The sequence below is a fragment of the Pan troglodytes genome, chromosome 3 (assembly GCF_028858775.2).
Source record: "Pan troglodytes isolate AG18354 chromosome 3, NHGRI_mPanTro3-v2.0_pri, whole genome shotgun sequence".
NCBI classification, from domain to species: domain Eukaryota; kingdom Metazoa; phylum Chordata; class Mammalia; order Primates; family Hominidae; genus Pan; species Pan troglodytes.
The window spans coordinates 73,594,646-73,611,540 of NC_072401.2; the positions used below are offsets into that span (position 1 = coordinate 73,594,646).

Consider the following 16,895-nt stretch of genomic DNA (forward strand, 5'->3'; position numbering starts at 1 on the left):
TATTTTTAGTAGAGATGGGGTTTCACCATGTTGGCCAGGCTGGTCTCAAAATCCTGACCTCATGATCCGCCCACCTCAGCCTCCCAAAGTGCTGGGATTAGAGGCGCGAGCCACCGCGGCCAGCTGATCTTTTCTTTTTTAAAGCTAGGGGCAGGTTCAGTAATAGTTCCTGCTGGATAAAAGGTGAGTTTAAAGTCAAATTCTCAAACCATGCTGGAGTATGTAAAAGCTCTTAGAGATGTAGGGCAGAAGTCACTAGTTCTACTATGTGAGTATCAGTTCTTGACAAGTTTAGCAGGGGTTCTAGATGGTGCCAGTGGGAAGTGGGCCAGGGTCAAAGTGACACTAACCTTCCCTGGACCCATTGCAAAGTGCTTGATTGCTTATTGAATAGATGAGATCCATGAAGTACAAACCCAAGAGGTAGCAGAATGAAAACCTTAGTGTTCACATGGTTGAGGAAAATAAAAAGAAGTCGCCTTGTCCTTTGTGCTGATCTGTGAATAGTGCTACACTGATATGACACCTGAGAACAGAAAAAAAAAAAAAAAACCCACAAAACTCTGCTTTAAAAGATTTTTAATGAAATTCTATAGTCTGTCTCAGGATTCCAGACTGGGTGGGACAGTCCTGTCTGGCTATTCTTCCTTGATCCTAGACTTACTCCGTTGCACTGACACAGTTTATGTCTTTTGGCTTCTTACTCTGCTCTCATTGGAGAGCACTACATGTAGATGAAACAGCCCTGTGACAGTCACTGTCCTCTAACCACATTCCTCTTTCCCAGACTAAATCTTAGACAATAGCTCAGACCAGTAATAGATTCCCGCTGGCATGGTCCTATTCTGGGGAGACAAAAGAGATACAATTGCTACACGTTCTGCAGAATCTTTCAATTAACTCATGCACCAGATACTGGTGGAACAGATGACCTTCCAATTCTGAGATTTGAAGGGTCAATGATTGAAGTTTCCACCCATATCTTGATGTATTGCCTCTTTGAATAGTGACCACTGACTCATGTGATGTAGGAGTAAAGGAAAAAAACCCAGAGCTGTCCTCTGTCCTTTTATGGTTGGAAACTGCTTTTGTGATATAATTTGGGCTCTATGGTGACAGGTGACTTAGAAATGCACGTGTTAGCTATGCAACCCTTCACTGTCCAAAGTCCTCAAAGACAGCCACAGGAGCCCCACAGCTGGCATCAGGAAATCTCAGGAAATCTGAAGCACACATATTATGGTTCAAATTTCTATGACCTAAATGCAGCCCCTTTGGGAAACTATTGCTGTGTTTTTTGGTTTTGCTTTGTTGTTTTGTTTTTTGCTTTTAACATCGCTGAGTCCATGAACAGTGGCTCAAACGATGACATTTTTGTGTACTATTTCTTAGCAATGAGGAGAAATCCTTTTTACTTGAAGAGACTGTGAGGCGTGGGGAAACAAACCCTGGAGTCTTAAAGATCTGGGCTTGGCCACCTCTGCCATTTTCTAGCTTCTTAGGACCTCAGTTCCCACATCTGCAAAATGAGGTGACTGAACTATCGAGGGTCCCTCCTAGATATAAATTCTATGAACTGTTTCTTTAAAAAACTAAGGAAGTTTAGAACATATCTGGCTCATAAAACTTATTACGTTATCAATTACCTATTAATTATATGCATTATGTTTTCTCCATTCCTGGTTTGTTTGCCAAATTTTGCTAGTGGTGTTATTACTGTGGCTTATTTTGCAAAATAAATGACCTTCAGGGCCTGGGAGAGGCCAGAGTATGGTCTGTAAGTTGCTAAAAGAGAGCCAAGTCATTTCATGTCTCCTCTTTACGTCAGGATGCAGGTCTCTACTCCTAGGGAAGAACATGCTCATGGAGAATGAATAGGTCACAGTCCTATAACCCGAATCCCCAACCCCTGTCATCCCACTGCTACCCTGGGGTCAGGCCCAGTGAGGTTTTCTGAGAAGAGTGACTAACATGTGAACCTCAAAGCTGCATAAAATATGTGAACCTGCCTTCAGACACACTTCTAAGACATCAGGGAATTACACGAACCGCTCAGGGTTCCTTTTAAGTCCTGAGGTTCTACTCTTAGGGGCAAAGTCATGCCTCAGACAGCCTTGGACTTATGAGCCAATGATGCAAAGAGACAGCTTCAGTCACTGACCAATTCTGCCCCAGTATATCCAGACTGTGCTAACCTGTGTTTGTCTGTTTGCTTTTCTTGGTGTTGTGTGTATTGAGGAATATGCACTCTGCCTGGACTCCTGCTTCAATAATCCTGTAACTTTATATCCTGCATGCTAAACTCAGCCTATCTATGGATCACCAGTGCTATTCAACGCTACCTTCACAAGATCCCTGTTTCCACTCTATTCAGTACAGATCTGGGACTATGGCTAGCCAGAGTATTTACTGCAGTCCTACAGTCAATACTATAGCCTTGAGCTGGCACTGGCACAGCACAGAAATTCTTGAGTTCCTGATGCCAGTGAACCCACAGAAAGTTAGGAGGAGAGTATGCTGCTTTTCACAATTCACAGTTTTCCTAATTCTGGCCTCATGTAAGAAGTTGGAGCCTGTTAGGGGAAAAAAAAAATCCCTGGTAGCAGCCGATGGAGTTATGTGTACCTAGGCGTTCAAAGAGTTTGGTGGTGTTAGAGATGGTTGTGATGGTGGTATGTGTGTGTAGTGGGAGTGAACTGGAAGAGTGTGTGAAGTTTTTCCTTGAGGGTATGTAAAGCCCAGATAAGTAAAGTAGTTTTTTGGACTAAGAGGAATCTTAAGGCCGGTGTTCTTCAAATAGTGGGTGATAGCCCATTTAGTGAACCTTGCAATCAATTTAGTGGGTCATGACCAAAATTGCTTAGTAACACTAAGTATAATAGAAAAGAAGATAATAGAGTAAAATACAACATAATGTTGGTACTACTTCTTGGTAATTCTGTTTGCAGTTTATATGCGTATGTATACACAACTTTATACATACATATGTTCTGATATAAAACATATTTCTTGCTCTGGATGAAGTAAAAAATATTTGAGAAATACTGATCAAGAAAAATGGCCACATTTCCCAGTAAGTTAGGCATTTAGATGCAAGAGTCAATAACGATTTATCTACACTCCATTGCATATGTGGCAGTCACTCTGCCTAAATGAAGCAAAAGCATTGTGTGCAAAAACAAGCCGAGAGCTGCCAGAGCGATTAAATAAGCTCTCTGACATTGCCAAAGCCAGAGCTGATGTTCATACTGCTGAGATCTCAACTTTGGCTTTGATCATTTTGCTTCTCAAGTACCAAAATTCTACCAGAGTTTCACAAAATCTTCCACTTCTCAATTAAGGAAAAAAGAACGTTCATTAAACATGAGCCTTAGTGGCCACTGAACTTGGTTTTAAGCATAACCTAAATACTCATAATTTGGGGTAGAACTTTAAGAAAGTATTATGCTTTATTTTTCATATATGCTTCACTTTCAATATAAATTTCTGGCCTGGGCTAAAGGAAATAAAATCTGCACACACCAGACACATCTCTGCTGAATCGCATCACCTGATATTTTTTGAGTGCCTTTCAAATATCAATTTCAAGGAGTTGGAAGTGACAGTGAAGCCACTATTTGATTTCTACGTGAGACCAGAAAAGTTAAGCTAACTGAACAAGGTTAGATGCCAAATGAGTGAAGAAACCAGGCCTCTCGACTCTCAGCCTGATGTCTACACACTTGACCAGGCAGGCGCTGAGACCAGAAGACTCAGGCGGTCAAGGCATACTCTATTCCTCTCTATCAGTTTTTCAGGGCTTCCCTTCCTAGACCAAATATCCAAAGTATTTATATGCCATCAGGGTATTAAGTAAAAGATGGAAGAAGACTATTCTGGAACCATTAAATGGAAGCACTATATTGCGCTCCTTCTTACATCACATGGGAAATTCCAGAATTTGTTACTAATTGCCAGCAGCTGTGTAGGATAAAGACATGAATGGATTCAAGGAATCTTTAGATCAAGGAAAAATTCCCAATGGTTACTGAGAACAGTTATTTTGAAATATGCTTGTAATTAAATGAAGTTGGTTGCAAGGGGAACAAATACTATTTTTTCCATAGATAGTAATATTAGTATACTGTATTAAACTTAGGCCATGTGCCAGGCTTAAAGTTTTACATGTAATACCTCACAACCACTCTGTGAGGTATTATTTTCCACGTTTTATAGATAGAAAATGGAAGCTCAGAGAGCTGAAATGATTTGCCCATTGTTACACAGTTAATCCCTGGCAGTGCTGAGATTCAAACCAAGTCTGTCTAATTCCAAGTACCATGCTCTTAACCATTTTGCTGCATTTCAAAAGTGTGTCTTGGGAACACTACTAGATTGAGAGCTCATTCTTTGCAAGGCATTTGAGCTCTGGAGGTAGACACTTGTTCTAAGTCTCAATTCTCTTACTAGCTAGGAGACTTTGGGCAAGTTCTATAATCTGTTAAGTTTCTGCTCTCTTGTTTGTAAAATAGGAGTGATAATAATACACAGCTTATTGACTTGTAAGGAATAAATTAGATATGGTATATAAAGCACCTAGTAGAATGTCCAGCAAAAACATTAGTTATTATATTGCTAGCTAGTATTAAGAAATGTTTTATTAGATACCAGTGATGGAACAAGAGAAAAAAAGAAATTTTTAAAATTAATGAATGGGTATGTTTTGACCATTATATGGCATTTCTTACTTATTATCAAAAAAGAGAAAAGAAATTAGGAACAGGAAAAGAAGGGAAAGGAGAATAGTGGGATATAGAGAATCAAAATGTGAGAAAGAAAAAAATAAAGAGGAAAAAGAATATTAGGAAGTACATAATGAGAAGGAAAGTTAAAGAGCTTTAGATATTTTACAGGGCAATTCAGATTTACTTCGAAGATGGAATAAGGTTTCTTTATCTTGTTTTACCCAAATCCCAGGACTTATTAGATCTCACTGGCAGATGGCAGTATTCTGGATAGTGAGAAAACAATGTTAACTCTCCCGCAAGTTGCCTACAATTCTGGACAAACACATAAACTAGTAATGTTGGTAATAAATCAGATACAAAGACAGTAACAGGCACACATACAATTTTAAACTACAGTTCAAAGAACCATGAGACAAGGAATTTTCCTTTTTTCTAAGATGGCCAGAAACCAAACTATTTCCTAATAATGACACAAAACTCAGCAGGTGGGTGCAAGGCTCTGGTGTAAAGAGCTAATAGATAGGCTCAGGGAGGCATCTCCCTTTCTCCAAAATACTCCAAGGGGTCTCTGTGGAGATGGAGGCTTTCATAGTCTTTGAAAGATAACTGCCAAGGCAGGTGCCTCGTATTCTGGTAAGATTTATTGCCTGTAAATAATGCATTGAAAAAGAAACTACCATCAGAGTGAACAGGCAACCTACAAAATGGGAGAAAATTTTCGCAACCTACTCATCTGACAAAGGGCTAATATCCAGAATCTACAATGAACTCAAACAAATTTACAAGAAAAAAACAAACAACCCCATCAAAAAGTGGGCAAAGGACATGAACAGACACTTCTCAAAAGAAGACATTTATGCAGGCAAAAAACACATGAAAAAATGCTCATCATCACTGGCCATCAGAGAAATGCAAATCAAAACCACAATGAGATACCATCTCACACCAGTTAGAATGGCAATCATTAAAAAGCCAGGAAACAACAGGTGCTGGAGAGGATGTAGAGAAATAGGAACACTTTTACACTGTTGGTGGGACTGTAAACTAGTTTAACCATTGTGGAAGTCAGTGTGGCGATTCCTCAGGGATCTAGAACTAGAAATACCATTTGACCCAGCCATCCCATTACTGGGTATATACCCAAAGGACTATAAATCATGCTGCTATAAAGACACATGCACACGTATGTTTATTGCGGCATTATTCACAATAGCAAAGACTTGGAACCAAACCAAATGTCCAACAATGATAGACTGGATTAAGAAAATGTGGCACATATACACCATGGAATACTATGCAGCCATAAAAAATGATGAGTTCATGTCCTTTGTAGGGACATGGATGAAATTGGAAATTATCATTCTCAGTAAACTATCACAAGAACAAAAAACCAAACACCGCATATTCTCACTCATAGGTGGGAATTGAACAATGAGATCACATGGACACAGGAAGGGGAATATCACACTCTGGGGACTGTTGTGGGGTGGGGGGAGGGGGGAGGGATAGCTCTGGGAGATATACCTAATGCTAGATGACGAGTTAGTGGGTGCAGCGCACCAGCATGGCACATGTATACATATGTAACTAACCTGCACAATGTGCACATGTACCCTAAAACTTAAAGTATAATTTAAAAAAAACACATAGGTAAGGTTAATATAGAGATAATTCACAACTATTTCATAAATAAATAAGAAAATGTGCATTCAAAAAAAAATAATGCATTGAGCCTTGATGGCATCTTAATTTTTAAAAATCTATGCCTATGACCTACCTAATTATGATGGGAGCAAAATAGGCACTTAATAAATACTTAGCTGGCTGAGTTTTAGTTCTAGCTCACCAAAAGTGAGCAGATTAATTACTAAAAGTTTAAAACACAGAGTCTTCCAGGTACGAGCGGCACCAGGTCCCTCAAATGCGCATTTTTCCATAGTAAGATGTCAGCTCTGACTCAGGACAAATTATTTTGAGAAATATTTTCTAACCACTTGAATGAAGGAAACTCTCTGAAGACAAATTGCACTGTGCTGTTCTCTGTAACACTCCTGATTCTTCAGTGGGAAACAAATAATGCTGCTAGTTTGTAAGAAGAGCCTGTATTGGAATGATAAGCTGAGTATTCTCTAGTGGGATCCCACAGTCCCACCACTGGAAAGATTCATTCCACATTCTGGTGCTGCTGTGATATTTTATTCATTTCCTTGGGTATACCATACAGAATCTTCAGCCTCGTAGAATTCACTCTCCCATGTTATTTATCGTGATAAAATACTGTGGAGTACTGTAAGTATGACGCATCCCATGCAAAGTCCACTCCCAGGCTTCACAATAGGATTCTCTCTCTCTCTTTTTTTTTTTTTTTTTTTTTTTTCTGTAAGATGGAGTCTCACTCTGTTGCCCAGGCTAGAGTGCAGTGGTGCAATCCTGGCTCACTGCAACGTCCCCCTCCCGGGTTCATGTGATTCTCCTGCCTCAGCCTCCTGAGTAGCTGGGATTATAGGCATACATGAACACGCCTGGCTAATTTTTGTATTTTTTGTAGAGACGGGGTTTTGCCCTGCTGGCCAGGCTGGTGTTGAACTCCTGACCTCAGGTGATCCACCTGCCTCAATCTCCCAAAGTGCTGGGATTACAGGCATGAGCCACCGTGCCCAGCTCACAACAGGATTCTCTAGGTGAGTTTTCTCTCCTATTTATTAATTGGAAGGCTGCCAACTACTGGAAGAGAGGAAGGCAGAGATCCTTTATGTAACTCTGAAAGCCAAAGTGGACTTTTTTTCTTTAGATTCCTGAGTTACTATCAGCTGCCACTCAACCACTGCCAAATCACACATCTGGAAAAGTAGCTAATATATCATCAATTACTCCTAACAGAAGAAATAAAGCCACGGCAAGAAAAGACTATCATAAGAATACTGCTTCACCATGTAAGACTGATCTACTAAGACAGACTCAAGAGCTTCAAAAGATACAGTCTACACCTGGGCCCCAACTCTTAGCTTATATGGCAGAAGGAGAGGCTGTAGTGTGCAAAGGGTCTCATGCCACAGTGGGTTTTAGCCTTGCTTCTCCCACAACCCCATGACAGAGGATGATCACAGAGCTCAAAGCTTGGATTATTTGCAACTCCCTTGTCCTTGTAATACCACAACTCTTTGTCTCACATTCAACAAAGCTTATAAAAGTGCAGGAGAGAATGACTTACAGAGGGCCAACTATGAATGTACTCGAACTTTTTTCAGTATCTAAATACTAACAGCAGTACCCAAGTACTGATTCTTAGCACTAGCCATACCAGTACTAGCACTAATACCAGTGCCTAAGTACTACTACTAATAACAATGTTGGGGGATTCACTGTCTTAGAAAACTGCTGCCATGAAGGCAGGAAGCTGCAAGCTATATTCTGATGTCATTAGGGTGACAACAGATGCCTGTTTCTTCCCCCATTTCCCAATTTCAGAGGGCAAGTACAGGGCCTTTTTCTTTACATTCCATACACTTACCTTCTGGGCTGCCTGAAGCCTACAGTTTCCCGATCAAACATGAGATTCTTCCATCAGGTAAATTATCCCCCCTCAGAAACACCATGCCATGGGAGTGTGCATGCCCCATGTAGAAGCTCAGTAGGGCACTTGGTATGTTATGACAAAAAGCTCCTACAGTATGAGTCAGGTGAGTGCAGGTACTGTTAGATTGGCTTTGGACATAGTTCTAATTCCAGTAAGGAGAAAACAGCCAGTGGGGGATCCAACCCAGGATTCTGCCCTGACAGTTGCTCTGAGAACCCCTGTGTGAAGGAGCTCAACTGCCCGCCCTGTGACTGTGCATGCATCCCTCCTGACCCTGCAGTTACAGACACAGCAAGTAACCTCACTTGTAATCACCTTCCACCTAAGGCCCCACGTGAAGATATATAATCTTTTCACTAGGAGATATCAATTAAAAAGGAGGGAGATGAGAGGGCAGAGATGAGAAGCTTTAGTTCCATTCGGCACTTTCTACTTTCAGAGGATAGAAAAATGGCAACTCAAGGAAGTGTCTCTTCCCTCACATCTGACAAAGATTCGCTGAGAACTGCACTGCATATCATGAGCGCTGGCTGAGAGCACAGGCCAGTAGGTTGGGGCTCAAAATCACAGCCTTATGTACTCTTCAGGCTGTGGCCAATGCCTCCTGCCCATCCTCCTCCCCATCAGTATCTACCTAGGACAAATGCCAGACATTCCTTCTTTATAAAACAGATGAGGCACACGATACATAACATAGTCTACATTTTGCTTGAATCTTATGTAAAAGAAGAGAGAGAAAAAGCAATTCAATGTTGCAAGGAGAATAAAATCTGTTTACATGCCAGTGACCTTGAGTGCAAATTATTTGCTATCTCAACCAAACATTGGAAGTTCGATTTTTCCTTTACTTCAATGAAAGGCAATAGGGGACTGAGTGTTTGAGACAGAATATAGGTACTAAGGTACCATTAGGTATTCTGCTCTTGTATCTGACTTCAGGAAACAGTTTGTCCCAGCCAAAGTAATGATTCATCCTATGCCACCAGTGTTACAATAGGAGCTTGATTTGCTGCAGTAGAACAAACAGTGCAACACTCCTTAGAAAAGCTCTGCTCCAGCATTTCTGGAAGATTAATTAAAGTCAGTGCAGGAAATGGAAAATCACTTTTACCATTTTACATTAAAGAGAGATGACCAAAACACAACTGAACGTACCAAAGGCTTTAGTTCAGAAAACCAGTAAACATTTCTGCATTTGTTTGCTTTTGGTTATTGTTGTTTAGTTTTGTTTTTTTGGCATGTGACAAAAGATACCATAGGTATCACAGCCAGGGAGATTTTCAGGGATTCTGAGATTAGACATTCTAAAGAAGTGAGAAAATTGCTAGCAACCACAGACCAATGGTAACTGGTAGAGAGTCTTTTGATTTAGATTCATACTTGAATTCATTCAACAATTATTTATTACCTATCCACTATGAGGAAGACTTCATAGAAAATACTAAGATAATGTAATATATTCCTAATGTATTAAATAAGATAGGAAGTGATACACTCCATGAGAAGGGGGTGGTTATTTCAAGGATGGAATTAACATTTCTAGATGAAGGCAGCTTTCTTGTAGAAGGGAAAATGAATTGGCCTTGAAAGATGAATAAAACACAGAATATTTGGAAATCAGAGAAAATTTTGAGAAATGAGCACAAAGAAATGAAGGTGAGAAAATGCAGGGAGTCAGGGAGCAGTGGGTAATTAATGCTGCCTGCAGCAGAGGGCACTTAGGAGAGATATCAATTAGACTGGAAGGGCAGCTTAGGATGGGATTTGTGGAAGATTGTGAAACAGACTAAGCACATGGCTATGTGGGAAATGTGTTCCACCTTCATGATTTGTGAGCAGGAGTTATACTCAAAACGTTAACAAACAGAGCAGACAGGACAGCCACAGGGCTGGGCAGGGTCCTGGAGGCCCACTTCTGGGCCAGGTATTAACCCTTTCATCATGGACTGTAGGGTGGTATGGGGGTATCCCAAGAAGGGTTAGAACAGCTAGTGTGTGGGAAATGGGATGCACTTGGGAGTCTGAAGGAAATGACCATTTATCAATGAGTCCAGAGCATTTCAGAATTTTACCAACTGAGACAGCCACCCTGACATATACTAGCTGAATTTTAGCAATAAAGTAAAAAATACATCTATATCAAAAGCCAATATAAGCTTTGGATCTGTAGCCTGGACCTCTACTTGGATGTCCGTAGGTACCTCCGTATGTCTAAAACTAAACCCATCATGTTCTTTCCTAAATGTGTAACACTTTATGATTACTTCACAAAATGGTAGCATAAGTCACCCAGGTGCTCACACCAAAATTCTGGGGATCATTATCAGACCCATAACATCATTGCCAGCATATGAACCCCCCTCCAGGCCCCCTCATTATCAGGCCCATAACATCATTGCCAGCATATGAACCCTGGTTTTAGGGAACCTCCATTATGTAAATTTTGATGGGAGCCAGGGCTACTCCCTGTTTCACACTCTATACTTCTGCCTTCAGAATCTTCTCAAGTTCCCAGAACATTAGACTAGAAACCAATATAAGGTGGTCCTGAATCTCAGGTAGTCTCCCATTTTCCCAGTAAGACAATCCTCCTGTCTCCCAGCAAAAGAGAAAAAGAAAAGTCTTTGGAAGACTTTTGGATCAATTTAAATATACACTATCTTTGAACTCACGGACATAGAGAGTAGAAGCATGGTTCCAGAGGCCAGGAAGGGTAGTAAGGGGCTTTGAGGGAGAGGGGGATGGTTAATTGGTACAAAAAATAGTTAGAAGGAATGAATAAGACCTACTATTTGAAAGTACAATAGGGTGACTATAGTCAATAACATTAATTGTACATTCTTAAATAACTTAAAGAGTGTAATTGGATTGTTTGTAACTCGAAGGATAAATGCTTCAGGGGATGGGTACCCCATTCGCCATGATGCTTATTTCACATTGCACACCCATGTCAAAACATCTTACGTACCCCAAAAATATATGCACCTACTATGTATCCACAAAAATTAAAAAGAAAAAAAGAAAGCCCTTTAAAAAAATCCAATGCTATTTTACACTGGATAATATGCTATTTTGGAGAAAATTATAATGCAGTATTTGAGCAAAAAGCCAGGTGTTTTGTTTTTTAATATAGTGTATTTGTTTATAGACTAAGTTGCTACAAAAAAGAGGCTCCAAAATACAGTGACTCAAACAAGTTAGGAGTTCATTTCCCTCTCTTCTAACATTCCTTACATTGATGAGTGGCACAGGACAAGTAGATGCTGCAACTCTTTCTATTCTTCCTATTTTGTTGTTCCACCATCCCCTAAGGCCTTGATCTTTGGTTGATCACTGTCTCCTAAGGCCTGATCTTGATCTATGTTTGAGGCTCCCTCACAGGCACCACATCCACAGCCTACTCTTGAAGAGAGCGAGAGAAAGACAAGGACAAACAGATTTCTTTTAAGAGACTGAAGCAGAAACTGCTCGCACCACTGTTAAAAATTTAGCTGGTGGACACAGCCCACTGTAGGGGAATCTGGAAGAGGCAGACTCTACCCAGTCATCCATGTTCTTTGCCAAAACTTGGGGAAGTTCTATTAGTAAAAAGGATAAAGGGAAAATAGATAGTGGGGGACATCAGGAGCTTCTCCAAATTCGGGACTCTCAAATGACAGTATTACAGGATTTTCTCTGGGGCGGCTCATGCGCTCTAGGGGTGCATCCCTCTAACTTTTACCTGGTGCGCCAGGCTGCTCGTAGTCACCGTGAAGTGTACAAACTTCCACGTACTCCCTTGTTTTCACATAGGGTCCTCGTTCCTACCCTCCCTCGCCTGCTATCTCAGAGCCTGGTGGTCCTCTGGTTTTGTTTTTCCAGGGGATAAACTTCTGGTTTTATGCAGTGGCAGAGGAGGCTTAGTTCTCTATCGATCTGGAATGGGAGTAGGAAAATGGGGTTCAAGTGCTCCATGGACAGGTTTTCTCCTAAAATCCCTGTCCTTGACCTCCCATCGCCTCTGCCTCCTGTGGCCCCCGACGTCTTTTTCTGAGCTTTTCATGGGTTCTTGGGGTGCTCATCCTTGCAGGAACGCAGATTTGACCTTACCACTTTCTCGCCATTCCTGCACCACTGTTCATTCTTCATAAATCCTAGTTCAGGGCTACACGCCTCCTAGTGTCACCAAAGCTTGCATGTCTATATCTTGTTCTCTTTATTATGTAGGGGATTTGGAAGAGCAGAAGGAAGTGAAAATAGCTTTACTCTATTATCATGAAACTGGAAACATTTTTTTCATCTGTATATGATGCTATTACTGGAAATTTTATCTCAAGCCACAAATATCCATTTGCTTAAAATAAGGATAGTTTTATTTTTCCGTTCATCCTGTGGCTGTATACTCATGATCTCCACAAAGTAACCACTAATTCTATTTCATTTTCAAGTGATTTTTAGAAGGTTTATTGGCAACGATATTCAAGACTTGCGATTGTGAAGTCATCCCCCACCCCAGGACTTAACTAAATCTGTACTGAATTTCTTTGCTTCCTTTTAGGATGACCTCCATAGGCATACAAACTAGCAGTGACAGAGGTAGTTTCAGGCTTCTTACTTTGTCATTCAAAATAAAGTAAATCAGAGAGTAGCCTGTAATATAAAAAATTTTTAACAATCTATAAGGCCTCTCTTTATTCTGAGATATTTTTAGGGAACAAAACTTACTTTATATTTTGACATGAAAGAACCAGACTTTCTTACAGCCTCCTAGTTTTGCTCAAGTGAGGCCATGTACATAGAACACGCCCTTCAGTTTCTCCCTCTGGCTCACTCCTACTCATCCTTCCAAACTCATTTCAGGTGCTGTCTCCTACAGGGTGCCTTCCTTGATCGCCTGATCACCTCCAAGAGCTCTTCCAAAGGCTGAGCAGGTACTGCACCTGTGTGTTTCCACGGCACCCAATGTTACCCTTAAACTGCATTTCCTGTACTGTTATCTCCGGTTTATTTGTCAGTCTCCCCCACTAAACCATGAACTCCTGGAGGGCAAGGTCCATGTCCTCCTTATCTTTACATTCCTAGCATCTATTAACCATGCCTGGAACATAGCAGTCTCTAGTTATGTATTCACTTATTAAATGAATAAGAGAAATGCCGGTTTCCAAAGAGAAACAGAAGTCCCTTGCTGAAATTAGAGGCAGAGGAATTGGGAGGGGTAATTCACCCTAGTTGCTTTTATTCACTCATTCTCTCGGTGACTTTATTAATTGAGCAAGCATAGAAAACTTCCACAAGACTCAATGAAACAGAATTTCAGAAATTAAAGTTTATCTTGGAGAACTGAACCACTGATTGATGGTCAGATAAAAAGATGTATAAACTTGTGCTTTCAGTATTTCTTTTACTCAAGACCCTTTGGTTGCAATAAACAGAAATCCACTCAAGTTAGAAATGAGGCCTAATGGATCCAGAAAGCACACAAGCCCTGTACTGAATAACCACACTGCAGTGAAGAGCTAAGGAAAATTTCATGAGCACTTTATAGTCTGCCCTTTTCCATATGTCAACCAGAAACACAAAAGAAAATGGCAATTACCGTAACACGGACTTTGTAGGCTGGACAGCTGATAACGCTCTGAGCTCCTTTTCTGCTTTCCCCCACTGCAGCCACTGTAATGCAGGCCCATCCATCATGCTGACAGCGTGGCAGGGCATCTGCAAACCTGGTGGGTGTGGGGATGGACTTAATCATAGCTGCACAGTGGAACTCTTGGGGGTGCAGCACAGCTCACCAGATACATAAGTTTCTGAAATAAGTTTAAGGAATGGCCTGAAGTCACAGAAGACAAACCTAAGAATCTTCCTTTTAAAGATCAAGTAGGTGTGGCGGCTTATGCCTGTAATCCTAGTGCTTTGGGAGGACTGTTTGAGGTAGAGTTTGAGACCAGCCTGGGCAATACAGCAAGATGCTGTTTCTACAGAAAAAATTAGCCAAGTGTGATGGTGCATGCTTGTAGTCCCAGCTACTAGGGAGGTTGAGGCAGAAGGATCACTTGAACTCAGGAGTTTGAGGCTGCAGTGAGTTGCGATCACGCTACTGCACTGTTGCCTGCGTGACAAAGTGAGGCCTTGAATTTAAGAAAAAGAAAAGGATCAGGCATGCAAGTTGGCTAAACAGAAGAGCAACTGTGTCTGAGCTCTGCTTAAAATTGTAATGCCCTCCTAATGCCAGAAAAAAAGGCAAACAGGAAAAAATGTACAATACAGAAAACAGTGTTGATGAGTTTTGTGTAATTTGTTCCTCCAAGGAATTTCTCTGTGGTACCCTACTCCCCCTCCCCAGTCTGTGTTAGGAATCCCCCTACCTAACCTCCACGTGCTACAGGGCAATCCTTTGGCATATCTCTATCACGGTGTTTTTTGTCCACGTCCTCCTTGATCTTCCCCATTTCCTGAGGTGGGAAATAATGCCATTTATTATAACCCATTTCATATGCCTTTTGGGACAAGGAAAAGTATACATACATATTTAATAAATGAATACTATGTCTTATAGCTCTGTATTATCAGTGTCTAGTATGTGTCTGGAGCATATGAGATGGACGAATAAAAAAAGAATAATTGAAATTAAAATATCTGGAATTTAATGGCCTTTTAAAATTCCTGTTAAAAAAACCCGTCATAGGCTTAATCATTCCTCCTGACTTTCATCTCATTCATTTCACACACAAACATCAGCAGAACAGATGTTCATCTGTACTATCTAAAGTGTGCATATTCTAGAAGTCTGTAATTTTGAGGTAATTATAAGATAAAGCTTTTTGTGTTAGTCTGGTGTTGTTAACACATAAGAGTCTGGGGCAGGGGGTGGGAGCGGGGGTCCCAGGACACGGGGAAGCTGAATGCTCACTGACTCTGAAGATGGCTAACTTTGTTATCACAAAGGTTTATTTAACTTGACAGTATCTATCCTATTTCTAGATTTAGACACTTGTTTTTAAGGTGCAAAGACAACCTGAATTTGCTCCAGGTTCAGTCCTGCTTATTAAATGCAATGAGATGACATCTAGGTCATCTCATTTCAGCTAAACTTAGGGGAGAGGGAGGTTTTGATGGCTCTCTGTATCATTCTTGGATAAAACATTCTTGGATAAAACATGTCAACATGTACTCTGACATTAAAGGCCAGTCACCATGCCTGCGAATGGGGCATGATGACACCCACTTCACAAGGCCATGCTAATCTCTTTCTCGTTTCCCCAAGGAAATAAAAATAACCTCTAAAATTATCTTCCCATAGACATCTCACAAAATGAAAGTTTCTAAGTTCTATAATATTATTATTAAATAATAATATTTATTATTATCATTTTTTGAGCCTGTCATGTAGGCGGGAGTGCAGTGGCACCATCTTGACTCACTGCAACCTCCGCCTCCCAGGTTCAAGCGATTCTCCTGCCTCAGCCTCCTGAGTAGCTGAGATTACAGGCACGTACCACCATACCCAGCTAATTTTTGTAGTTTTAGTAGGACGCGGTTTCACCATGTTGGCCAGGCTGGTCTCGAATTCCTGACCTCAAGTGACCTGCCCGCCTCGGCCTCCCAAAGTGCTGGGATTATAGGCATGAGCCATTGCACCCCGCCTGAAGTGCTGATGTAATCTTTACATAAGTTTAGAAAACTCTGAACTTGGGGCTTTTGGTGACTCCATTTCCTAATCAGTGAAAGGAGGGATTTTGAACTAACTGATCTTTAAAACTCTAACTACAAATTTCAGGAAGGATGTAAACAGGCAGCTCACAAAAGAAATCAAAATGGCCAGTACACAGGTACAGATATTTTCAACATCAGTAGCAACCAAAAAAGTAAATTTACAAAATGAAATACCATCTTTTAAAAAAAATCTGATTGGCAAAGACAGAAAAAAAGTAATAACATCCTTCTTTAGCAGTTTCAGGAAGAATCATTTTCATCACTGTACAGTATCTGGAGTGGCTATTTGGCAATATGTATCAAAAGTCCTAAAACGACATGGCAGATTGTATTTTCCAAAAATGGCTGCACCGCTATATCCATCCTCTCCATGTTCTTACAATCAGTTGTTGATGCTGTTCCATTGACAGGTGGGAGTCTATGTGTCTTGCTCCACCTGGGTGGGCCTGTGACTGTGGTGGAAGGGATGCTGCATGGTTTCCAAGGCTAAGTTAGAAAAGGCGACAATGCTTCCACCTGCAGCTCTATTGGGACACAAGGCTTTGAAGCCCTAAGTGGCCATGTAAGAAGTCCAGCTATCCTGAAGCCAACATGTAGAGAGACCACATATAGAGAAAGATGCCAGAGGGATGCCAGCTGTCCTAGCTGTTCTAGCTCCCTGATATTCAACTCTTCCCAGCACTGGCAACACACATGTGAGTGAAAGAGCCTTCAGAAGATTCCAGCCTGCAGCCTTCAAGCCTCCCCAGCCAATGTCAATTGGAGTAGACATAAGTCGTCTTGACTGAGCCCTATCTGGACTACAGATTCATGAGTAAATTAACTAGAAAATTATGTAGGCTGCTGGGTTAAAAGATATTTATATATCTGGATGGATAGATAAACAATTAGTTCAGAGG

At 40.9% G+C, this 16,895-nt stretch overlaps 1 protein-coding gene across 5 annotated transcripts in view; it reads right to left on the reverse strand.

Annotated features, from left to right (window-relative positions):
* CRACD (capping protein inhibiting regulator of actin dynamics) overlaps positions 1–16,895 on the reverse strand; it is a 280,351-nt gene that overhangs the window by 74,424 nt on the left and 189,032 nt on the right. For 2 of the 5 annotated variants that reach the window (XM_016951698.4, XM_054683103.2), the window contains exon 1: positions 13,880–13,972. The exons of 2 other annotated variants lie outside the window; for them this stretch is intronic. In XM_016951698.4, the coding sequence (XP_016807187.4) occupies positions 13,880–13,970 (91 nt within the window). In that variant the 5' untranslated portion in view covers positions 13,971–13,972. Of the gene's footprint in view, positions 1–8,238; positions 8,348–13,879; positions 13,973–16,895 lie in introns of those variants that run through there. One more of the 5 variants, XM_016951700.4, reaches the window with a different exon arrangement.